Source organism: Miniopterus schreibersii (assembly GCF_964146895.1).
Source record: "Miniopterus schreibersii genome assembly, chromosome: 2".
In the NCBI taxonomy this organism is placed as follows: domain Eukaryota; kingdom Metazoa; phylum Chordata; class Mammalia; order Chiroptera; family Miniopteridae; genus Miniopterus; species Miniopterus schreibersii.
Genome location: NC_138102.1, coordinates 52,498,032 through 52,524,891, shown reverse-complemented (window position 1 = coordinate 52,524,891; position 26,860 = coordinate 52,498,032). Strand labels below are relative to the sequence as shown.

Below are 26,860 nucleotides of genomic sequence, written 5' to 3'. Positions count from 1 at the left end.
TACAAAGAAGAAGAAAAAAAAAGAGCAAGTTGTATATTCTTTGTACTCATAGAAGTCAGCATGTGTGGTTTTGCAATAGTTACTTGTCTTACACAACTGCCAAACCACATCAATCATAACACTGCTTAGACCTATAATATTTAATTGACTGTTTTGTTCCGCATGTCAGCTGCTTGAGCCGTCCTCTATTAGGCAGGAAATTTACATTTTTCCTTTAGCCTGCAGTTCTGATGTCTCACTATTCAGTTAAGATGACTTCTGATAAAATTAGAGTAAACAGGGTGTCAAAGATTCTAGCATGGGCCTGTTTTAAGAATAACGGTGCCAAAACGGAGTCTAGTCCAGCTTCAATGTAACAGGAAGACATTCTCAGCCAGTTTAGTCTGTTGCCTTAGTCACAGAGCTTGTTAGGATGGAAAAATGCAGCACGTTCCCAGACTTTCTACTCTGAATCCGTTTCCAAAACTCATTCTACATGCATGAGGGTAAAACAAAAATACTAAAACTACAGGCAAAACAAAACTTTTAAAGAGGATGGCAATAAGAAAGTTTTACAGAGTCTTCCTTTTACTGCATATTATCCAGCAATCCGAGATGAACCAGCACCCAGAAGGGGATTGCTCGAAATTAGGAGTAATACACTTGATCACTCAAAATACTAATCACAAGCACCTGATACCCTAGAAATATCAGGGGGATGTGACAAGAATACGAATGGTCCCAACCCTGTGGGAATCACAATCTAGTGGAAAGTTGTGAACAAGTAGATGAGTGTGGCGATTTGCAGGAACTGTTAGCGACCTATGAACAAGGTGTAGCAAGAGCCCTGACAACAGAGCAGTGAAAGCCAATTCCTGAGAAAGGGTGTCAGAAAAGGCTTCACTAGAATGTGATATTTAAGCTGGGTCCTAGAAAGTACATGGTAGAAAAGAGGAAGTGGACTCGGGTCACAGCAGAGCAAGGGCAGGCATGCTTCACATTTAGTCCACTGAAGCAGTAGGAAAGAGAATAGAAAAACATAACTAAGGCACAGCACCGTCTCCTTGATTAGTGGCAGGGCGGACTCTTGAGGCCCACATGGTCTCCTTCCCACCGGACAGTATAAAAGCACAGAGCCCTGGCTCTGGCCTTTAGACAAGGCAGACTCCTCCCTCTGTGTGAGGAGCCAACAGCGACCTCTGAACTTCAGCTACTCTTGTGTGAGCCCCAACCACTCACTTTAATCCTTTGTGTGGTTTGTCGTTCACACAAACCATTTGCTGATTCAACAGCCAACCAAATAAAGGCGACATCACACCGGTCGTCACACCAGCCTCCGAGGTCTGGCCTAGAGAACCGCTCAGGGGATGGCACAGCATGTGAGAGGGCACCGTCATGAAAGGTGAGGCCTTCCGGTGGGGACTGAAGGAGAACGAAGCAGGCCCTCCTGCCGTGCTAGACCATCGAGATTGCTGTCCCTCACCAAGGAGGTATAAACTGGTTTTGGATGGGGAAATGTGAGCAAGAAAACTATAGCAAAATACAGAAAGTGGATAGAGGACGGATTAAGCCAGTGGCAGGGGGACTAGTTAGGACACAAATGCAATAGTGGAAGCAGACAAATGCCCAGAGTCAGGCAGCAGAGAGAAAAGGGAGGCGAGATGGACATAAGGGTCGTTTCCATCTTAACAGAATTTGGTGAACAGTGGATACAGAAGGTGAAGGAGAATGCATTGTGGTTTCTACACTGGGAAGTTGGATAAATGGAGCTGCCAAAATAAAATATGGGATATATGGCAAGTTTGGGCAAAGGAGGAAAGTAAAGGATCCAGAACATGGTGGAAGAATCGGTCTTAGGTGGAGAGAGGGCTGGAGAAGGGAAGTAGTGAGAGGGGCGAGCTGAGCAGGGGCTGGTGAGGAGTGGTGGCAGATTATCCCACATTATCATTCTACCTATGGCTTCCTTGGCTGGCAATTTCCAGTGTTGTTCATTGGTTCTCTTTGGCTTTCTCTCTCCTGCTTCCCCAGGGGTGCTCACCCACTCCCCCGCCTTCACCTGTCATCTACATAGCAACAATCCTCAAATTTCTCTCTCTAGTCCTGAACTATTACAGAGTGGTCACCTGGATATTTGGATTTTTCACAAATGTGGTTAATCACCTAGAGTGAGAAGAAAACTTAAATGGATCTCTCTCGAGTAAGAAACTGTTAGTGGTGAGAATGCTACAATCCCTAGAGGAAAAGGCTGAGAGCAAGAAGACATTAGTCAGAAAGTGTCTTTGTATCAATTCACTTCCACATCTTCCTTATTCCCAAACTCAGTCTCCACACTGAGACTGTGGAAGGCAAGAGCTGCACAGGAATCGTGCACCGAGGAAACGAAGAGAAGCGCCTGGCTTCTTTGAGTATGTCTCAGTGGTGTGTGGAAGAAATGTTTGTGGATTATTATATGCCTAAGAAAATATCTATGTTCAAATTATGGTGATATATCCGCATGTTTGTGTTAAAATGATTAGGAAAGATAACACAAGTGGAAGAATAAATAAGAAATTGTAGGGGACAATATCAAAACATTTTTATTCACTCAGATGTATTTCCAAGTTTGCCTTACATATTTCTTCTCAAACTCCAACAGCCCCCATAAAAGTGTGGGGGGCACTGAAGACATGAATTGGCTTTAAAAGTCCAAAGAAAGAAAATGAAGGCTAAAAGAAAGAATGTAGTGTTTTCATAGTATGGTGAAGGCCTGGGGGGGCGGGGGGGGAAGTCAAGTGGAAGGAAAGGGGACATCTGTAATACTTTCAACAAAAAGATAATTTTTTTAAAAAAAGAATGAAGTGTTTTAAAAATGAGGACAGGGCTAATGAAATAAAACAAAATCATTCTCTAAAGCATTCATATATTCTGAATGTTACAGCAATTAAGAGAATAAGAGGTCAGTGGCTCTCCTTATCTTCTTACATGAGCAATGAAAAAAGTAACAGCTCTTCTATTATTAGTCTTTTCCTACCTTTTAAAAATACTCCTGGTAAAAAGACTAGATTTGCTAAACTCAAGAAAGTATCTTGGCTTCAAAATTACCATGACAATTTTTGTTTTTCCTATTGTTGTGCTGTTTTAAAGAGCAGAAATCTATTTCTAGGTATCCTGTCTTTTTTCCACTGATGGCTGTTCTGTGAGGCTTGGGTCGTAAAAGACACGTCTCCCATTAGCGGGAGTCTGGCCACCACTTACCAGAGATTCACTGGCACACTGGAACACGTAACAGATATACTGGCTCAGCCCAGGCTCCGGTGACTCCCGACAGATGAAGCCAAAGTGATCGACATGCTTTATTCCCTGGGGGGGGAAAGAAGTGGGTGTTCATGGGAATATGTCCTTTTAATCAACACTATGGAAATCGATATCAGTTCTATGCTTCCACACTTCTACCAAACTCCCTACAGAGCTGTGATGGGGGACACAATGTCATAACAAATTTATATGGTGGCCTTCTGGTACATAAAATAAAGGGTGAAACCAAAAACTCATTTTTTAAAATTTCAGATAAATGCTGTGTTTACTCAGGGTCACAGGAGGAAAAATATGATGGCATGATCCACTGTTTCTCATAATAAAACTGCTACTCAGTGTTTGCAGGTAATCGAGTTTTCAATGTATTGATCTTCTTAGAACAAGCCATCTGGTGATTCATTATAAACCCTGTTTCCATGAGGCTAATAATCAGAAAAACTACATCTAACAATGCTCTAATTAAATGGCATGCAATTCCCTAAAGTGTGCATTAAAAATACAAGAATATTTGTCTATTTACAGACATTAAGGAGCCACACCTGCTAGAAGACAATACATTAAAGAAATTATTGCAGATGTCAGTTATCCAAATTCATAAATCACTGTATTTCCTGAATGCAGGCCAAATAACCTCAGCTACCCTTACTTAAAAGTTCTGAATCATTTGTAAATCTCAGCCTGAATACATACATACCAATTAGTAGATAGTACCTTGTTATTTTAATAGCAAGCATAGCGCTATGAAAAGCCAGGTAGGCAAAAATTTAAAGTTGTCCGGCAGTCAGCCTAAATCCCAATGAGAAAAAAAAGTGTGGGTGTGTGTGTGGGGGGGGGGGGGAATGGAGTCAAACAGATTTGAGTTTCAATCTTAGTTCAACCTTCTATTAGGTAAGAGACATTGTGCTGGGCTGCTAGTAATCACCTCTGAGCCTCCATTTCTCATTATAAAAGAGTAGTAATGGCACCTATTGCAAAAAATTTTTGTGATTCGGAGCTGAGAAATGTCTATCACAGTTCCTGGGACAAGGCTGATAAATGGTAATGACTATTCTTGTAATAATAAACTCAAGCTATCCAATAGATATGGAAAAAGGAAATCCACTCTGATAAAAAGAAAAAAGTCAGTAGTGAGGAGTGAGGTTACCATTCATGAGGTGAAAGTCAGCTCCCCCTGGTATAACTCATTAGAGATTAAAGAATGTCTTTTACTAGCTTAGTACTAAATGGGAAGAATTCATAGGCCCTCATTAGATCACCAAGTCTTCATGCAGTAGCACTGTTTCCAGTAAAGAAAACTACTCTCTTACTCCCCAGGCTTGCCAGGGACACAGTCCTGCAGATTCTGAAGAACAAAACATTAGTCGGTGTGCATGTGTTAAAAAGCACGCCTATTCCTGAATGTGGCCACATTACATCAGTTCAATTCTGTGAAAGTAATAAGAGCAGAGTCTCTCAGTGAGGAGCAGAGGTTAACCTGACAATTATTCCATTCAAAGGCCTGTCCACAAAGTTCTGTCATATTTTTGTTTAATTCATTTTCTGGATGAGAATGTCAGAATAGAAAGGTTACTTGAAAAAAAATAAAATCACATTTGAACTGCCAGTTTTACATATGTGGTTTGGCTGGTATTTTGTTTTGCTTTTTTCCTTTATCTATTTCTTTTCCTTTGGTATTTAATGAGCATTCCCAGTTTTCTTACTGAAAGGCCAGGGGACTGTGGGGGTGAGAGGCACTTGTTAGGATGATTCTTCAGGCTTTGGGGGGCAGTAACTACACTGGTTTGTACACCACTCTCCCCAGTACTTGGCACAAGGCCCTAGATATAGAAATATCCACTCAACATTTATTGAATACCCAAGTGTTAAGATGTCTCATAGCATCTTATTGTGATGTTCTACCGAGTAAGACACCACAGAATAAGACACCTGCCCTCGCAGAGCTTAGGGTCTTGCAGGGACTCCTAGCAAACAGATAATTATGAGAATGCTCAATAAGTGGATAATCTTTCTACGCAATTTTTTGTCCTTTAAGTACAAATTTAGAAATTTGCAATATATTCTTCTTGTAGAGAAATGCTGTCTCTCTGTTATCAGAGTAGAAAATTTTTACCTTTATAACATAATTTTATGTCTCCGTATAATAGAACAAAATGAAACAGCATTAGCTGAGGCTGAGGTGCATAATTAACAAGATATACAAAAACCTGTCATTTTCAAAGGGAAAATGTCTGAATATCATACCTATAGTAATGCTAACTTCAAAAAAAAAAAAAGCTTTTTAAAAAGATAGCCTTGATTTTCAACATTAAAATATAGGAAGAGATCTTGGCAAGATCAGGTCCCTGTAGGTACATCTAAGTCACCTTGCTAGGAAAGAAGTTAATCCTCCTGAATTCCAGTGACCTCCTTAGAGGCATCCTTGCATTTTAACCAGCCCATATTTAGATTTAGATACTCCCTCTACTCCAACATCTTCAAATTTTTTCCCTATGTTTACAGTATATTTAGGTAGTTCTAACTTTTGGATAGATATTCTAAATTATCAGGGTGGTACTCAGGACACTAGTTTGTGCCAAATATAACCCTGTACACATTTAGCTGTATCAATTATTTAAAAACTTTCAAATATACAGTTTGTGAATTAAAAATAAACAAAAGAACAAAAATATACCAAAACTTTATTTTCAAAACTTAGCATTTACATGTATAGAAATGGAAAGTACTGGTTCTCCTTTTCCTGCCTACTATGGTGTAAAGAGCAAGCATGACTCAGTAATACCCACAAGTCCCACTGCCCAAGATTTGGACGAAAGTTATCTGTGAAGGTATTTTTTAAAAGAATTCATCACCACAAAAATTCCATCAGTGGAAGGAATTTCATGAAGTGACACTACGAAGAGAAAGGGTTGATGAAAATGAGAACAAACTATTACGATACTGAGGAACCTGGACAGGCTTTTGTTACCGACACAGACAAAAACACATGAACACTCTCAGTTTAAGACATATTCATTTAAAAAGTTTAAATTTAAAAAAAATAGCCCAATTTGAAGATGTTTAAGTCCAGTTACTTAGTGGTTAATTTAGAAACAAGATTTAGTTGGTTTCCTCCAAGCTATAATCTACTTCAATACATACCTGTGAACAAGAAGAGATATCTTTAAAATTCTTTTCAAGCACAACTGATTTAGTGTCTGGACTGATAAGGTTAATCTCAAATCGCCCAACCTTAAAAATAAAAATATTGCAGTTAATTTCAACACTGAACGACCTAACATCTTACTTTTCGATTAAATATTCAACTAATATAATAGATTCAAATGCTATATCCAGATATACATATTCACATGTGCCTCATCATCCAATCCAACCACTATTTCAACTCCAAATATCAGCTGCCTCAGAATACTTTTTCCTTTGTCTAAAAATCATAAAAATAATGGTCTTCATTTGGAAGATACAAGAAACCATTCTTTTTCAGATTAAAAGTGATTGTCTCTTCAAAAAAAAAAGCAACCTTTCTTTACTTTGTGACTTATAAAAATACAAATTATTTAATTATAATTTATAATCATACTTTCTTCCAAATGGTCAACAAAGAGATATACTATTTGAGTAGTTAATTAAAAATTTTTAAATACACAACTATTCAGAAAAATTAACGTCATGGACTGTGGCTAGCTAAGAATAAATCCAATAGCCCAAAGAAGAGGGGAAACAGTTAACACATCACCAAAGGCAAGACAAGAGACACTTTAATAATATGCCTAGAGCAATAATAATAAGAGGAACAACAAAACTAAAGAACTCGTGAACTTCCAAGAAAGCAAGTATTACACACAGGGATTGTTTACCAAGTTATGCTGTGGAATTTCCTTTTCCTGGGTTCTTTACAACAGGATAAAAGGACAGCCACTCTTTTTTTTTTTTTTTTTTTTAAATAAACTCTAATCTTACAAACTCAGGATTAAAGAACTTCTAGCCCAGCCGGGCGTGGCTCAGCGGTTGAGCGTTGACCTAAAATCCTAGGCGATCAGGGTTCAATTCCCGGTCAGGGCACATGCCTGGTTGCGGGCTTGATCAATGACTCTCTCATCATTGATGTTTCTATCTCTCTCTCTCTCTCTTTTCCTCTCTCTGAAATCAATAAAGATATATTTAAAAATAAAAAATAAAAAAAGAACTTCTACAGGGCTTTGTAACAAATTGTGCTCTTTTACGTGGAACTTATTTTCTATACCCTGCACAACTTCAAAAACGTTTTGTGATTAAGACATTATCTTTCACACCTGTAATAAATATAGCTTGCACCGAATTATTTTAATCCCTGATCCAGTAAATCACCAGGCCTGTGGTGTTTCTTTAACTTTCTCTTTTGTGTGTAATCTCATCTGAAAATAAACCAATGAGCCTCGAGGCTTTTTTCTCTCTCTAGGAAACTTTTTCTCTCCTCTATACCTAATCACACCCTCCAGATTCACATCTTTAAAGCCTCTGTAGCACGAGGCCTTCGGCCCTGGCCAGGTGGCTCAGTGGTTGGAGCGGTGACCTGTACACCGAAAGGTTGTGGGTTCGAGTCCTTTTCAGGGCACATGCCTCGGCCGCAGTTCACCAGGAGGCAGCCGATTCATGTCTCTCTCCCCCTTCCTCTTCCCCTAAAATCAATAAACATATCCTCAAAGGTGAGGATTAAAATAAAATAAAAAATGTGAAGAGAGAACCGCCCCTTCAGGGTCCCACATGAAATAAGGGAGTCCTGACCGAAGTGACCGTGGACCCCCATAAACAACAACTGGCTTTCTGCAGCTATTTAAAAACCAGCACCATTCATTTAAGAATGCCCCTAAGGCAGACTGTCGGAGATATTAAGAGTAAGCTTCTTGTCCCTACTCCTTCCACTAACTTCCCAGGATGCTCCTTTCTTAGGACTCTGCCTGCCGGACTCGCTCATCCTGGCACCGGCACCCGCACCGTACAGCCCGCGCCCGCCGCTCCGCCCTCCCCGCCTTCGCTCCGCCCTCCCCGCCTTCGCTCCGCCCTCCCCGCCTTCGCTCCGCCCTCCCCGCCTTCGCTCCGCCCTCCCCGCCTTCGCTCCGCCCTCCCCGCCTTTGCTCCGCTCCCTCGCCGCGGGCCTCTTCCGCTTCCCAGGCCGCGAGAACTGCAGGCTGGATTCTCGCGGGACCAGGCGGGGGGAGGGCCGGCGCCGCGCGGGCCCGCCGGGCGGCACCTGGAACAGCATGGTCCTGTTCTTCTCCGAGTCCGAGGGCTGCACGTGGCTGGGCGCGCTGGCGTGTCGCCTTCGCGGCAGTGGTTTCTGGCTGTTCTCGTGGACTTTCCTTTGCAGCACTCCCGTGACGCTGCTGCACCGAGACCGGAACTCCTGCTGTTCATCGAAGCCCGAATCCTCCAGGATCCGCTCAGGGAAACAGGCCCGAGCGGCGGCCGGCGCAGGCTGGCTGGCGGCCGCCGGTCCGGCGGGGGGCGCGTCGGAGAGGCCGTCGCCCTCCTCCAGCAGAACGTCCGACGGGGCGCCGGGCCCCTCGGCGTCGCACAGGCCCGGCTCGCCCTGGCCCCGCAGGCGCTGCCGCTCGTGCAGGCTGAACTTCTCGATGCAGTCGTCGATGAGGCTGGACGGGGCCTTCTTGTGGGTCACGGTCACCTTGCCGCAGTACAGGACTTCGAACTTCTGCGAGTTGTAGAAGGCATCCTCGCTGTCTTTGCTGGGCTTGGCATCCTCTTTCATGGCGGCTTTGGACAGCTGCCTTATGCTGCCGATAACGTCAGGGACCTAAAAAATAATGTAAAATACTCATTTCGGCCGACTCGTTAGAGATGATGCATGTTTACCTAGACCTGTTGTTATCACACTTGAATGCACCCCCCTACTAAATGATAAAACACAGAAAGTAACCGACCCTACATAAGATAAAACAAATTTAAATTACACTATCCGACATAAATGACTTAAAAGCAAGACTGACATTTAATGATATTAATATTATACACTCCCATTGTACACGTATTCATTTCCCAAAAACAATGATATCGGCCACTATTAACTTTTAATAAATCATAGTAAATCCTTTGAGTACTTTTAAAAGTTGGTTTAAGGGGTCAAAAGTTAAAATCAAGGGGAAAAAATACATTTAAAACAAGTGTAATGACTGAAAAGTACATGAGTAAATAAATAAAAAGTTATTAGGAGCCTCAGCTGAAGGAACCAAAGTTTCAACAATGACGATAAAATTAACTTTACAGATGGATAGACTGAAATCCAGACACCCTTTATCAGCATTAGCCATCAGGAAAGACACAAATTAAAACCACAGTAAGAGATTACACACCTATTAGAGTGGCTAACATGGAAAAGACCAAGAGCCCACTGGGATGTGGAGCAACTGGAACCTTCATTCGCTGTATTCAGAAATGTACAATGGCACAACCACTTTAGAAAACTGTTCAGCAGTTTCTTAGGAGTGAAACACAGACTTCACTCAGGACCCAGCCATTCCACTGCTGAGATTTAGCCAAAAGCCCTGAGAACATAGTCCACACAAAAGCTTCTACATGAATATTCACAGAAGCCTTAGTCAAAATACCCCCAAACTGTAAACAACCCAAATACACATCAACACATGAACACTCCCTAATCATCAGGGAAATGCAAATCAAAACCACAATGAGACATCACCTCACACGGGTTAGAATGATATCATCAAAAAGACAAGCAATAACAAGTGCTGGTGAGGACATGCAAAAAAGGGAACTCTTGTGCGCTGTTGGTGGGAATGTAAATTGGGGCAACCCCTATGGAAAACAGTGTGGAGGTTCCCAAAATAGTAAAAATAGAACTATCATATGACCCAATAATTCTACTTCTGGGTACATATGCAAATGAAACAATCACTATCTTGAAAAGATATCTGCACGTCTATGTTCACTGCAACATCATTCACAAACCTAAGACATGGAAACAACCAAAGTGTCCATCGACAGATAAATGGATAAAGAAAATGTGACATACACACACATAAAAAAGAAGGAAATCATGCCACTTGGGACAACATGGATGAACCTTGAGGGCATTTTGCTAAGTAAAGTAAGCCAGACAAAGAAAGACAAAAACTGTATGATTCACTTATATGTGGAATTAAAAAAACAAAAACAAAAACAGGTTCATAGAAACAGAACAAATTGGTGATTGTGAGAAGCCAACAGTGGGAGAAATGGGTGAAGGTGGTCAAAGGTACAAACTTCCAGTTATAAGATCAGTAAGTTCTGGGGATGTAATGTACAGCATGGTAACTACAGTTAATAATACTATATTGTATATTTGAAAGTTGCTAAGAGAGGAGATCTTAAAAGTTTTCATCATAAGGAAAATTGTAGCTATGTAAGGCAGCTATTTTCAACCTTTTTCATCTCATGGCACACAAAAACTAATTACTAAAATTCTGTGGCACACCAAAATATATGTTCTATTTTTTCCTGATCTGACAAAAAGTAGGTATAAATTTGCTTAATTTACCCAAAATAATAATAGTAATTCCCTACCATTTTTGCTACAAAGTGACTTTTTAAAAAATCAGGTGCCTATGTTTGTATGTAAGGATTTCTGGTACCAAGAATTAACCAGTCAGATGCAACCTTATTATGCAACATGACCAATAAGATGTAACTCTATTATATGACCTATATACTGATGGTTCAAGACAGGGCATTCACACAGAAGGGCTATTGTTGTGTTGGCTGCTGTAATTTTATTATTTGACAATCTAAGGGAAAAGAGGTCAGTGCCCCTGACTAAATAGTCAGGTATTGCATGTTTTAAAAACTTTGCGGATTAAGGTTGAAAATCGCTGATGTAGGTGTTGGATGTTAACTAGACTTATTGTGGTAATTATTTCACAATGTATCCATGTATCAAATAATTATGTTGTACACCTTAAACTAATACAAATTACATGTAAGTTATGTCTTAATAATACTGATGAAAAAAGTGAGTGGATAAACAAAATGTAGTCCATTCACACAATGGAATACTACTCATCATCTCTCACCTGGTTTACTGAAATAACCTTTTAACTGGTGTTTCTTGCCCCCTTCAATCTATTCTCAAACATCAAAAAGATCTTTTTAAACTTGTCATGTTACTCTCCTGCAAATCCTCCAAGCTCCCCATTTCATTAAGGGTAAAAGACAAGATCCTTGCAATGTCCTACATGGCCCTTGCTATCTGCATATGGCATACATATAGATTTAGTGTGCACTGTGGCTACACATCCTCCAAATGACCTTTAGAGAGTCATTCTGGATTTTCATTTTTCCATCCCCACCTCATTATCTCTGACCTTACTCCTATATAACACTCCCTCTCACTCACTCTGCTTCACTCGGCTCCTAGCTATCCCTGGAACTTGCCAGGCACAGTCCTCTCTCAAGGTCTCTAAACTCCATGCTCCTCCCCCAGATAACTGCAAAAATCTCACACCCTCACCTTATTTAAATCCATGCTCTGATATCACCTTGTGAGGCGGCACCTACCCCCCACTCAAACACACACACACTGACACAGCCAGCATTTTCCTGGATTTTTTTCCTCCTTTATAACTCTCCATAGCACTTACCACCTGTAACGTTTTGTATAATTTATTTCCTAAAATGTAAGCTCTAAGAGGGTGGTGATTTCTGTCTCTTTTTCCTCCCTCCGTCCGTCCGTCCGTCCCTCCCTCCCTTCATTTTTTCCTTGTTGTATCTCCAAAGCCTATAATAATTCCTGCTACATATTAGATCCTTAATTTGTGTACTAGTGAAAAAAACTGGGTCATTTTTATTTTTGGAAAAAGAGATCATCTTATCTTCAGGGCTGCTTCACATTCAGCCATCTATGATGGTACATCTTCAGATCTTCTAGCACCAATTCTAAATCCAGAATTTCTTCTCTCTCGTGGAATTATTTGGGATATATTGCCAGAGAATTCACAATTTAAAAATCACAACAATTTCAGCTGCCTGTTATGAGTATTTCCTATGAAAGAATAAAGTACAAACGCTATAGTTTCAGTGACTCACCCTGAACATTTGACATGGCTCAGGGAAGCAGCCAGATGTTTTGTTCTAATGCATGACCAGCAGCCTTAGCTCCCTGACATTTTCTTTTTACTTTAGTACCTGACAAGGTTCAAAGTTATGGAGAGTGAGCCAGCTGACATTAAATCTTGCCAAAGGTGAGATGATTCTAGTTCATTGGGTAAAACCCTAAGATAGAATGATTCCTTCTTCCTCAAAAACCATATTTTTATTAAATACTTTTCATCTGATTTTGCAACCCAGTGCTTCTAAATTTCCAGACATGTTTCTATAAAAGAAATATTATTGGTAGGATTTTTTTGAACCTAAAGAATTTTATCTTGTTACAAATATTTAAATTATTTTGGTGCAGTGTTAAAGTTATATTGTATTCCACCATTGAGACTGCAAATAAAATCAGTTCAACCTTAGTGTGTCACTCACTCTGTATTACTTGTTTGTACTTTTTCTCTTTCATTATACTGGGAGTTCTTACATGAAGGACTGATCAGTGGCTGAATTTCTATAGTCTTACAGGACACCTCCCTGTGATCACAGGTAAAGACTCAGCACCTAAATGTAATACAGTTAATGACCCAGCTTATTTATACAAGCAAAGCTCAGCATCTGGACTGAACTGAGTCATTTAACTTTCCAGTCATTTAAGTTGTTAACTACACTGTAAAACACAAATTCTAGTTGCCTGTAATACACTTTCTCAGGTCATAACTAACCCCAGCTTTCAGTGACCTTGGCTGCGTGCAGACTCTAACTGCCAGACTGATCTAACAACATTCAGCTCTGGTTTTGCTTGTCATGTGGATGACACACATACAAGTTAACATTGTACAGCCCCTGTCTACACACTCAGGGCCCACACCAGAAAAGTCTTACTGATAAAAACAGTAAAATATCCACAGTGGGGAAATGAGTTATCAAAGAAGCATGAAAACCTTCTACTGAGGCATATATTTTAAAGAGCAGTCAGAACAGAAAGAAAATCTCTAGCTAGTACTTGTACATACAAATGATATTTGGGGAAACAGTATTCTCCCATAGGACAGTGTTAACTGACATTACGTGTATAAATTAACTTCCTGTATGCACGGAATCTTTCAACATCTCCTGTTTTTCTAGACCATTATACCATAAGCTCTTAAGTGAAAGAATGAGTTGCAGGAATTCTGAGTCTTACTTAGAGCTCTTCCATACGACCACTGGAAAAGTGGTCTGTGCTCACAAGAAACTGGACAAATGGCATGTACACAGGCATGTAAGTAGTAGCGACAACTACCTGGAACCCTGATGAAAGTTCTCTGGGAGTGAGACAGGCTTATTAAATTCCTGTTGATAACTCAAGAGATCTGGCAGCCCCCCAAATGGAGAGCCATGGCTTTCCACTCTGCTCATCTAGATGCAAATTTCTGTGGGTTTCTTTTTGTATCACTGTCACTATAGGAGCAAGATAATATGCATTAAAAGGAGATGGAAAATGATGTCTACTATTAAGCCAGAAATATTGTAAGTCATTGAAATTATTCATTTCCATTAATACACAATAATCAATTCAACAAACAATAAAATGAACAGGGCTTTTTTCAAATACCTCATGATTATTTAGAAAAAGCACAGTGCCACCTTTAACTAGTATTTTGTCATTACACTTCGGTAATCTCACAAAAAGAATTTAGATTCAGCTATCAAAAATTCAGACATTAAAGCAATTCATCACTCTAGATTAAAAGAAATTTCCCAGTAGATCCCTGAATGTCATGCTGTTTCTCATTAATTATTATAATTATTTATCATACTCCAAGCAATCCAGTGGTGTTGTAAAAATGACACTTTGCCTGACTTAAGAAACAAATTCTACAACTACAACTACAACACAATAATGTTTAAAGACTCAAGCAAACACAGGATAAAAATCTAGACCATTAAAAGCGCTGAGGAAAGATACCTTCGCTCAGGAAGCCGTTTCAAAGCCGTTCCCCAAGAGCACTGAGTAAACCAAACCTCAGTATGAGCCTTCTGTGGCACTCAGGAGTTCTCTTTCTTTTTAAGTAAGTCAGCAGTAACTTCATTGTATTTGTTGGAAGTCCATGTTATCGCTATGCAGCCAATTATAAAACCTTCCAGGAGTAACCGTTATTGCTTCAAAAGTAAAGCATTTCCTGACTCTGCAATCAGGAAACACCCTGATTGTTCAGAAGTGAAGCGCAGGAGCTTTGGCTTTCCTTAGAAAGAACATTTTAGATTTGATAACCATTGTCTTTCTTATGCTACTTAAATAATCACAAGTGTCCAGTACTCATTAGTAATGAAGATCAGAGATGAATCACTAGTACAATGTCCTTTTTCCTCCCAGACTTCATTGATAAACAGATGAACCTCAGCAAACATTTAAAAATGGATACAGCCCAGCTGGGCATAGCTCAGCGGTTGAGCATAGACCTAGGATCCAGGAGATCGGGGTTTGATTCCCGGTCAGGGCACATGCCCGGGTTGCAGGCTCGATCAATGACTCTCTCATCATTGATGTTTCTATCTCTCTCTCCCCCTCTCCTTTCCTCTCTCTGAAATCAATAAAGATATGTTTATAAATAAATAAGTAAATAAATAAATAAATAAATAAAAATGGATAGAAATATGAATGTGAGAATAAGCTGCTTACAAACATACTTAAAGCAAAGAAAAACTGGGTAAAATCGATATGAGTTTAACTGCTTGATTCTTTATTCATCTTTTTATAATAATTATAGTAAGTATAACAAGATACAGATAAATGGGGGGAAAAAGGGAAAAGGGTGTAAATTTTTTGATGGAGGGAAACACTAGGAAACATTTCAAGTAAACTGAAAAACTGCCTAATGAGAAGACTTAACAATTTAAACTAGTCTCAATCAAACAGAGACAGTGTGGAAAAGAAATATATTTGCTTTGGAAGTAATACATGCTTTTAGGGGACGGTAGATTTCCTTTCTATTAAGATCAGCTCAGCATTTTGAAAAAAGTCCAGTTTTGTCATTTAATATTATAATTTCATCTTCAGCCAATGGAAAGTGATCAGAAGGCATATGCACATCATGAAAAAGCTCATATTAAGGAAACACTAACCATTACCTAAAAACCCCTGAGGTTTTTCCAGTCCCAGTTACTTTGGAAGCACAGTCTCATTTTTAAGGTAAAGCTGCCTGGCAATCTTAACAAGAAATGAAAATGATTTTTAAACCATTTTCACTTTTATCCAAAGGTACTTCAGCAATTCTTTATATTTAGTTAAAAATATAAAATATTATTTAAGAGATATTTTACACAGTAAAAAGAGGTCTAATTTTCACTAGGTCTAGACTCTAAATCAACTGGAGTAATACCGTGACTTTAAAATTACAGAATTTTAAAACTAAAGGTGCAGCCCACTGGTGTGGCTCAATGGTTGAGCTTCAACCTATGATCCAAGAGATCAAGGTTCGGTTCCCAGTCAGTGAACATGCCCGGGTGGGGGGCTCACTCGATCCCCAGCAGTGGGCATGCAGGAGGCAGCCGATCAATGACTCTCTCTCATCATTGATGTTGATGTTCCTATCTCTCCCTCCCTCTCCTTTCCTCTCTGAAATCAATTAAAAAAACAACGCTGAACTAAAGGTGCTCTTTCTTGTTTTACAGATGTAGAAGCAAACCATTTACATCAAAAGTTAAACCAATAAAGCAGAAAATAATGAGGTTACAGGAAAGTAGACTATCTGGGGCCAAAGAAAACGGGAGTATCTCTGCGACTTAGACCACAGGCATCCAAGTTGCTTGGTTTCAGAGTCTTGGGCTTGAGCCAGAACAGTTTCCTCTTAGACCAGGCTATAATTCTAAGATACTCTCAGTCACTTTGCTCCAAATTCATTTTTGGCTCAGCAACCCTCTAACTGCTGCTTTCTTGGTAGCTTCCAAGTTAGTTCAAGCATCAGAGACAGAGAAATTCCTTAAACCGTTCAGCTAAGCTCTTCCTTCCCAGTCCATCTCACCGATCACATTGTTAGAATTCCTTCTCTGGAAAATATAATCTATGGCTTTAGAACCATTTCAAATTTGCAAATGCAGTCATATATAAAATATAAAAGAGTAACTCGCAGAAAAAAGGTGGAGAATCATGCAGTTTGACTAAGGGAACAGAATGTCCTCAGTAGCAGCTGAGCAAAGTGCCACAGGGAAAACATGAGCACAAGAAAGACAAGGTGGGAACAGAAGTCAGATGGTGAACAATAGGTAAGAACAGTCCTTTTCAAATTCTCTTTCAAAAGAAAAATCATTATTTTTTAAAGTGGATTAGTCCACAGTGTGGCATATTAGAAAATGACATAATACACAGTTAGAGATCTTAAGTTGAAAGTCCCATCCCAATATCTATTATTGTCTATAGAAAAGACATCATATCCTCTCAGCCTCTGGTTTTCTTCTGCAAAATGGGAACCACAGTGTTTACTTCAGAGGTAAGCTGGGAAAATTAAATTAAGTGTGCAAATGTGGCGGACACACTGCTGGGACAGGGAAAGCATTCAATACTGTTCAATTAAATTTAAAAAGCCAATCAGATTTGCTTGTGTAAGCAGATGGAAGAAGTGAAAAGCTGCCGCTAAATAAGAAAACGCTGTCTTCATGAAATTTAGTAGCATGGGGTACGAAATAAGTAAAATATAAAGGATTTTAGATAATAAGAATTACCAAGGAGAAAAATAATGCAGGGAAAGGGGACAGAAAATTTGGAGGGGGTGGCAGAAGATTTGCAATTTTAGAGAAAGGACTTTCTATAAAATATTTGAGTGAAAACCTCTGTTCAGCAAGGAGGTGAGCCATACCGATATGTGGGGGAGGAACACTCCAGACAGACAGAACATCAAGTACCAAGGCCTTGAAGCAAACAATTGCCTGGCATGGTCAGGAAACTTCAAGGAGCCTGTGGGGACATGGGTATCCAAATCATGCAGGACCTTGGAAGGACTTTCGCTTTTACTCTTTGTGAGACAGAAAGCCAAGGTCGGATGCTAAGTTGTGTTTAAAGGTCCCTCTGGCTGCTGTGTGATTAGACAGCAAGGGTGATGGGGCAGGGGCCTACTGTATGAATCCAGGGTGAGACAAGGGTAGCTCGCCCAAGATCAACAGCAAGAAAAGTGGTAAGAAGCTGAAAGCATCTGGATATAATTTTAAAAGCACAGTGAAGATGATTTGTTGATGTATGTAATGTGGAATGTAAGAGAAAAGAGGATGAATGGATGAACTTCATGGGTTTTGGCCAGAGGAACTAGAAAAATGAAGCTGCAGTAAAATGGGTGGAGGGGGTGGGGGGCTTAAGAGAGCAGGAGCTTAGTTTTGGACATGTTCATTTCGAGAAGCTGTTCTGCTCTGATATGTCCAAGGGGAGATGACCATAGGCAGCTGAAAATATGTGCCTAGAGCTCAGGGGAGAGAACAGAACTAAGAAAGAAAAATTGGAAGGTATTAGCATGTAGATGACATTTAAAGCCATGAGATGAGACGATTTCATCAAGAGAGTGAGTATAAAAGACACAGTGAGCAGGAGGGGGAGGAGGAGCCAGGCATAGAAAAACAGAGAGGGGGGAGAGAGAGAGAGAGAGAGAGAGAGAGAGAGAGAGAGAGAGAGAGAGAGAGCTAGGCAGAGAGAGAAATATCTCCAGGAACCAACCCGAGGCACACATGCTTTATAGATATGAGCAAAGGAAAATACAGCAAGAGCCAGGGAGAAGGTGAGCGGGTATCCTGAAGCCAAGAAAGGTTTCCAAGAAGGAATAGCTCTTCAAAATGAGGTCACAGGTGACTTTGACAAGAAAACGTTGATGGGGGCCTAAGGCACAAGCCTTACTGGAGTAGGTTCCAAAGAAAATGTCAAGAATGAAATCCAAAATCATAGGTACAGACAATCTATTAGGGCAGTAGCTGGAGGTACAGGTGAGTCAGAAGAGAGTTCTCCTACAAATGGAAGAAATGACAGCTTCCAACAGGGAATATTCAATAGTGAAAGGGACACTGATGGTCTAGAGAAAGAGGGTCCAATTGCTGGCAATGCCCTTAAGTGGGCAAGAGGTGTGGGAATCTAGGGCACAACGGAAGAGTTTGAACTGACCTGCTGCAAGGACAGTTCATCTCAAAGGGAAAGGCAGAATCTAAAGGCACAGATTCAGGAAGAAGTGGTGGTGGGAGTTTGGAGAATGTGTATTCTGACTGCTTTAATTTCCTCAGTTAGACAGAAAACGTGATCATCAGCTGTGGATGTGGGAAAAGATCAATCAGTATTAAACAATGAACATTTCATTTGATTCAATGCTAACCAAAGGCAAATTGTGAGGCAAACTTATCATTAGAAGACTCAGGCTATCTTTCTGTGCTGTAATGATATCAAATAGGACCCCTACAACCCCGTCATAGGGAAATGTGCATTTTACTCTAAGGTTTAACTTGAGAGCTCTAGTGTCAGGTGAAACTCAGGAATCAGCCAATAATTAGAAGAGAGATTTTGTACCCTTAAATGAAACCATGTACGTAAACTGCTTTTTCTGACTACAGTGAGATTGGAAACTATTCTATATAAGTAATATTTACATAAGAAATAAATTTTGGAAAATGAGTGCATATAGTTAGGCAAAAAAATAAATAAATAATACAGTTCTGGATTTTACCAAAATAAAAACAACATAGTTTGATTATAAAGTATTTGTGACACTTGTGAAAATTAATTCTATTTTTCTTTTATCGCACGTGGGTATTAATATAGATATGACCAAAAAAGTTGAAATAAGCAAACTCATTAATACAAGAAAAGCAAACTTCTTGTATAAATGTAATCCAGAAAGTTAAATCTTCCATTTTCTCACCCCTTAAAGAGTTGTTATTTATTTATGCAAGCTGGCACTATGAGACAATTTCAAATGCAGCATAGCCTTTTACGCAACCATAAAGCACTTCAATGTGAGATCAGCCTACTAGTTGTTTATTCAACTGGATGCCTTCTTTTCATCAAATAGACCAATTCCTTAAATGATACAATCTGCCAAAACTCACACAAGAAGAAACAGATGATCTGAACAGGCCTATATCTATTAAAGAAATTGAATCAATGATTAATAATCTTCCAAAACAGAAAGCACTAGGCCCACATGGGTTTGCTAGTAAATTTTATAAAACATTTAAGAAAGAAATTATACCAATTCTCTATAATCTCTTTCAGAGGAAAAAAGCAGAGACAAAAACTATAGACCAGTATCTCTCATGAACATAGGTACAAAAATCCTTGAAATATCAAGGAAATACAAAAATCCTTGAAATTGAATCCAAAAAAGCATAAAAAGAATTATACACCAAGGCCAAGTGGGATTTATCCCAGGTATACAAGGCTGATTCAACACTTGAAATCAGTTAAAGTAATCCATCACATTAACAGACCAAATAAATAAATAAATCACATGACCTATCAATAGATGCAGAAAAACATTTAACAAAATCCAACACCCATTTATTATTAAAATTCTCAGCAAACTGGGAATAGAGGGGAACTTCCTTGTCTTGAAAAAGGTTATCTACAAAAAACCTAGAGCTATCATACTTAATGGTGAGAAACTCAAAGCTTCCCCACTAAGTTTCTAAGTACAAGGCAAGGATCAAGGTACCCACTGATCCTTGGAAATCCTTGCTAATGCAATAGAGCAAGAAAAGAAAACAAAAGGTATAAATATGGGAAAGGAAGGAATAAAATTGCTTCTCAGATGACATAATTGACATAATCATCTATGTAAAATATCTGAAAGAATCAACAAAATAAACTCCTAGAACTAATAAACAATTATAGCAAGGTTGCAGGATACAAGGTTAACACATAAAAGTCGATTGCTTAGCTGTATGGCAGCAATGAACAAGTGGAATTTGAAATCAAAAGCACAATACCATTTACATTAGCACCCCCAAAAATAAAATACTTAGGCATAAATCTAAGTATTTACACCCAAGACCTATGTGAGGAAAACTACAAAACTCTAAAGAAAACAATCAAAGAAAAACTAAGTAAATGGAGAGATAGTCCATGTTCATGGTTAGGAAGATTCAATACTGTCCAGATGTCATTCTTCCCAACTTGATCTACAGATTCAATGTAATTCCAATCAAAATCCATAACATGTTATTTTATGGATATTGACAAACTGATTCTAAAATTTATATGGAGGGCCAAACAACCCAGAATAGCCAACATAATACTGAAGAAGAGCCAGGTTGGAGGACTGACGCTACCTGACTTCACAATTTGCTGGACAGCTACAATAATCAAGACAGTGTGGTATTAGTGAAAAAGAAGAGACAGCCCCCAAATAGACCTACCTAAATATAGTCAACTGATCTCTGAAAAAGTAGCAAAGACAATGCAATGGAGTAAATATTTTTCAACAAATGGACATCCACATGCAAAAAAATGAATCTAGACACAGACCTTACACCCTTTATAAAAATTAACTCAAAATGGATAATATACGTATATGTAAATGCAAAAATACAAAACTCCAGAAGAAACCCAGATGACCATGGATATGCTGATGCCTTTTTAGGTACAACACCAAAGACAAAATCCATGAAAGAAATAATTGATAAGCAGACTTCATTAAAATTTAAAACTTCTGTTCTGCAAAAGACAGTATCAAGAGAATGAGAAGCTAAGCCACAGACGGAGAGAAAATATTTGCCAAAGACACTTCTGCTAAAGGGCTGCTATCCAAAATATATACAGAACTCTCAAAACTCAACAACAAAACAAACAACCCAATTAAAAAACGGCAGAAAAACCTTAACAGATACCTCACCAAGGAAGATATACAGATGACCAATAAGCATATGAAAAGATGCTCCACATCATATGTCATCAGGGAAATGCAAATTAAAACAACAAGGAGATATCAATACACACCTATTAGAATGGCCAAAATCTAGAGCACTGCCAATACCAAATACTGGTGAGAATGCGGAGCAAGAGAAACTTTTCATGCACTACTGATGAAAATGTAAACTGATATAGACTCTTTGAAAGATAGATATGTTGAAAGATAGTTGATAGATAGTTTTGTGGTTTTTCACAAAACTAAACATACTCTTACCACTTATTTGATACAGTAATTCATACACCTTGGTATTTACTCAAAAATGAATGTATATACATACAAAAACCTGCACATAGATGTTTTCTGAATATTTATTCAGAATTCCCAAAACTTGGAAGTTACCAAGATGTCCTTCAGTACATAAATAGATAAACTGTGGCACATCCAGACAACGGAACGTTATTCAGCACCAAAAAGAAATGAGCTATCAAGCCCTGAAAAGACATGGGAGGACCTTAAATGCATATTGACAACTGAAAGAAGCCAATCTGAAAAGGCCATATATGATTCCAACTATATAAATTTTGGAAAAGACAAAACTGTGGAGACAATAAAAAGGAGTGGGGGGCGGGGGGGTGATTAGGCAGAGCATCGAAAATTTTAGGGTAGTGAAAATATTCTGTATAATATTATAATGATGTATTTATGTCATTTATACTTTTGTCCAAACCCAAAGAGTGTACAACACCAAGAGTGAACCCTAAGATAAACTATTTATTTTGGGTGATCATGACATGTTGATGTAGGTTCACCCTTGATAGCAAATGAACAATTCTTGTTAGTCATACTAATGTATGTGCGGAGGCAGAGGTATATGGGAAATCTCTCTACCTTCCTCTCAATTTTGTTATGAACCCTAAATTGCTCTAAAAAAAAAAAGTCTTTACCAAAAAAAAAAAAAAAAAAGTATGCAGTTCAATACATTTGTAGTTACTCCAAAAAACACTAGAGGGAGCTTTCCCACATGAACTAGTTTACCTAAGCAAAAAAAAAAAGAATTTATATGATACTAAAAAAAAAAATTTTTTAAATGCCACTGTTTATAAAATATTATTACTACTGATCCCATTTTAGCTTTATAAAATTAATTACTGGAAAGTACATTAACTGGAATTTTGACTAGGCAAGTTTAGCAATAAAATAAGTTGATAAAATAAAGTTAGACTAAAAAAATTGCACATATCGAAATAACCAACACTTGATAACCTTTAATCTGTTATATATTTTCATACAGGACATAATAACCTAATAAGAGCATATGTCTTGGTCCTTTATCATGATCCATGAAAGTACAAAATCATCTAAACAAAATACTAAAACTAAACACTTAATAAGCAGTTTTAACTTATGAAATGTCTAAACTCGTGAGGGGAGAGCTACTCAAGCAAGGCTAGTTGTGAAATGGAATGGGCTTGAGAAAAGAGGCAAGGGAGCCAAGGCTAAGCCCAGGGGGACCGGGACATAACAAGCTCTGGCTGAGGTCGTAGATGAAGCTGTAATATTATCAGGAAGCATAAAACACCATGGATTTCCCAGAAACCTATTTTTGTCCTGGCTTCTGTATTACTTCAGATATTTATACCACCACAACAGATTTTACACCTTGCAAACGAAAATAACACAGCATTCTCAAGCTTCTATTCGGCGACATCGAGTTTCTTATACACATAATCATTACCCACTCACTATGCAAATGTCTCCCTCCTTCTAAGAAGGAAAGTCCGAACTGCCTATACCCAAGGATAAAAAGGAAAACACACGTTCGCCTCTCTCCAAAATAACGCTGGAAGGAAAGGCAATAGCAAGCGATCCCTGATGGGGGCCTGCCCTTTCCGCAGGTGACGGAGAAGCACTGTCTCCACATGGTGACTACTCACACTGGAGCTCGACACTGCACTGTGCCCAGCCCTCCCAGTGGAACTAACCTCCTGAAAACAAAATTAAGTCACAATTGAGTGTACCTGATACAGTTAATTAATACAATGAAAACGCAGCAAGTCGCCTTTCTGGCCCTCGATCCTTCCTCTTGTCTGTGACTATGATGAACATTACCAAGAAGTTTCTGGTCAGAAAAGACTTTTTTCAAAGCCAATATTGGCTATTTAAAGATTTTTCTTCCTTGTTCATTACGTATCAGAGATTCCCCTCCTCCCCTTCTCTTGTGCGGTCTGGCTAAATGATGCCAAGGGAAAGCATATAATGACTTAGGTGACTCGAACAACCCATTTCCCTGTCATCTTTAATTGCAGAAAACAATGAAAAGTTTCAGCCTTTCAGAGTCCTGGAGAAAGAATATATTCCTTCTATCACTCCACAGACATCTGACTGGAAACCACATTAATGAATGGAGTAATTCTAAAGCAATAAACCTCTACCTCTTAAGTCTCTGTAATGTCACCATGTTGCTTGAAAGCCACCTGGAAGAGTGCATTGTCATAGCTTTGCCCAGAACAAACCAGGCCCTACACACCCCTGGACACGCCTTGTGGGCAGATATCTCCTCTCTCCTTCAACAGAACTCAATCACATGACACCATCACCTTTCAATTAACTGATCTGTCATGATTTTTCAAGTAATCTGGTAACTTAGTACACCAAAGCCCCCCACAAAATATCTTTACTTATCAGCTTTTATGTATGTAAAACATTTAACTACCAAATTTTAATTCCCTGAGGAAGCTCTCAAAAAATAGAATGTGTGGCACTGAAATATTTCTCATTATGTAATAGCTTAACTTTCTAACACCCAAAATGCTTGCTCGTATCTATACTAAAATGATTAATGATTAAAACAATGCTTCAATACTGACATTACAATCAACATGACTGAAGATAAAAGAAATTAAGGAAATCTGTGCAGTGGCTACTAATAATTAACCTGTACAGTGTAAATGTGGCCAAAATTCATTTTCATTAAAATTTCCAAACAAGGGAGCTATCTGAGCTGCACTTTGCAAAAATTCACAATTTCAAAGTCAGAAAGCAAATTCAAAGCAAATTAGCAGACTTCTTTTTGTTGTTGTTTTTTCATACATGGACTGCTTTCAAGAAAGAATGTGATTCTTAAATCATTTGTGAACAACTTAACTGAAATAGACACTGTTTTATCGAAATAGCACCCACCTTCATTTAGAACAAATGGCTGCAGTGGACACTGCTAATTCTTGCGCCTTTCCCCTTACCAATCTCCCAAACCCTTGCCCCCAGAGTAGGCCACAACGAAGGCCATGTGATCCAAGCTAGACGGGTGGCAGATAGAGAAGTGGGCATGGGACCCAAGTCAGGTCAATCTGAGTCGCTCCTTAATATTTTTCAAAAGAAGACGAGACACAGCTGTTTCCCATCTGAGGTCTCAAGCTGATGAGGAAGTTAGTTGGGCAACCCAGGTGGCCAGCTCCCTTCGCTGAAGAAAGCCTAGAATAACACAAAATTAAACTAAGAGGAAAAGAGAATTAAAACCAAGATATGGCCCTGGCCAGTGTGGCTCAGTTGGTTGGGCACTGTCCCATGCACCGAAAGGTTGCTGGCTCAATTCCCAGTCAGGGCACATGGCCGGGTTGTGGGCTGGATCCCTGGTAGGGGATGTGCAGGAAGCAGCCAATGGATGTTTCAGAGCAATGCTTCTCTCTTACTGGCTCTCTCTCCCTTCCTCTCTAAAAATCAATTTTAAATACTTAAAAAAAGAAAAAGACAGTGGCTCTGTTGCATCATCTTTTAAAAAACCAACAAGATATGAAGAGAAAGAGTACTGGTAGGGTCAGCTCTCTGGTTGTAGACAGCCTTGGAAGTATGGCTCAGGAGCTCTGGGTCTCCAATTCTGGGGGTCACTCAGGATCCTTTCATGGGTGATAGTGTTCACCCCTGTCTCTGAATCCTAACTAGTAGCCAGATCTATGGGGATCACTGGGATTGGGTTCACCTGCTATGACTGAAACCCAAAGCAGCAATTGGTTACACAAAACACAAGTTTATTTCCCTCTCATACAGAAGTTCAGCTGTGGGTGCAGGGCTGTTTTGGTATTACACCACGCCATTAAATATCAAAGACCAAGGTCCCTTCATCTTCCTGTTCTACCCTGGGGGCCTTGATCCCACTGTCCAAAACAGTGAAACAGTGCCCGCTCTATTCCAGGCTGCAAGATGTGAAAAAGGGATGAATAAAGAGAAAGAGAGAGCAACACACACACACACACACTGGACACTCCCTTTCCTAAGGAAGCTGTCACACACACAAATCTACTTACACCCCACTGGCCAGAGCTGGAGGAATTCCTAGCAGCAAGAGAAGCTAAGAAATAGAGTCCTAACTCTGAATGGACACGTACTTAGTTTAACATTCTATCGCTAAAGAAGGGAGAATAGACATCAGGAACAACCTGCATTCCTGTCACAATTGTCAGTGATTCATCAGAAAGAAAAAAAAGGCATCAGTCAGCTCTCTTCAACAAAGTGAAGCTGGGGATAGGTATAAGTCAGAGTATTTAATCATGTAATGGCTCCAAAAAAGACTCGTCAAAACTGCAGAAATATGTACTTAATAAAGATAAGCCTGTTCCCAAAAAAACCTTATGACCACCCTCATGGGGCTAGAGTTTCTCATTAAAAGATAATAAAGCACTTCTGATGGTAATACAGTTAGCTACATCAACAGTCCCCACTAATGTTTGTAAATATTTTTTCTAGCTAGAACCATGTTAGTGCGGTGGTCTTTATGTCAATGTTTACATTTCTATAGAGATAGCAATGGGGCAACAACCCCCAAATAACCACCTAATACTTATTACAACCTGTAATATGCCCCTGCACATAATATTCTGGTGTAGTCACAAAGCAATGAGACTAGTTAATAAATGTTTTGTCTTGGGAACTATAGATTTAATTCATTCCAATGGGCCAAACACAAAAAGCAGCATCACCTTTAAACAAGCATCTTATAGGAATTTATAGAGCAGCTGAGAGTTGACTTGATGTCTGTAAGTTACATCTGGGGTGTGTAGTATATACATATCTGTCTTCATAAACAGTATTACCAGGTGTGATGTAAATAATTCTGGTTTGTTGTAAAGTGTGAACATCATATCTTCAATATAGCACAGCAGGGTCGCCCGGTTCCTAGCCAACTGCTAAGTAAATATCAAAAACTATTTACACCATAAAGAACCTTTAACTTCGAACAGAGTGAGGCAGTTAAATGGAAACATGGTCCCAATATTACTTCCACAATATACAGTGTAGAGCAACTGCTATGGCCATCTGCTTACTTTTATAGACTTTGATCCCAAAAACCATAGAAGAAGAGGTGTGACATCCAAATTGCTTTTAGATTCTTTACTTACACCATGCTTGTGTCCAGAAGAAAATATCTCAGCAATTTTCTTTAATATACTTTTATTTTTTACTTTTGTATATTGATTTTTCCATTAAATTTATTGGGAGTGATGTTGGTTAATAAAATAAGTTTCAAGTGTACAATTCTATATACATCATCTGTATATTGTACTGTGTGCCCACCACCCAAAGTCAAATCTTCTGTCACCATATATCTGACCCCCTTTAACCTTTACTACCCCCCTTCCCTTCCCTCTGTTAACCAC

General features: G+C 39.1%; 1 protein-coding gene across 5 annotated transcripts in view; it reads right to left on the bottom strand.

Annotated features, from left to right (window-relative positions):
- The window catches only part of TBC1D4 (TBC1 domain family member 4), a 309,453-nt gene that overhangs the window by 58,710 nt on the left and 223,883 nt on the right, over nucleotides 1-26,860 (bottom strand). For 3 of the 5 annotated variants that reach the window (XM_081130657.1, XM_081130654.1, XM_081130655.1), the window contains exons 2-4: nucleotides 8,501-9,061; nucleotides 6,412-6,501; nucleotides 3,214-3,318 (exon numbers count right to left, since the gene is read on the bottom strand). In XM_081130657.1, coding sequence (XP_080986783.1) covers nucleotides 3,214-3,318; nucleotides 6,412-6,501; nucleotides 8,501-9,016 — 711 coding nt within the window. In that variant the 5' untranslated portion in view covers nucleotides 9,017-9,061. Of the gene's footprint in view, nucleotides 1-3,213; nucleotides 3,319-6,411; nucleotides 6,502-8,500; nucleotides 9,062-14,302; nucleotides 14,408-26,860 lie in introns of those variants that run through there. The other 2 variants (XM_081130658.1, XM_081130656.1) reach the window with 2 other exon arrangements.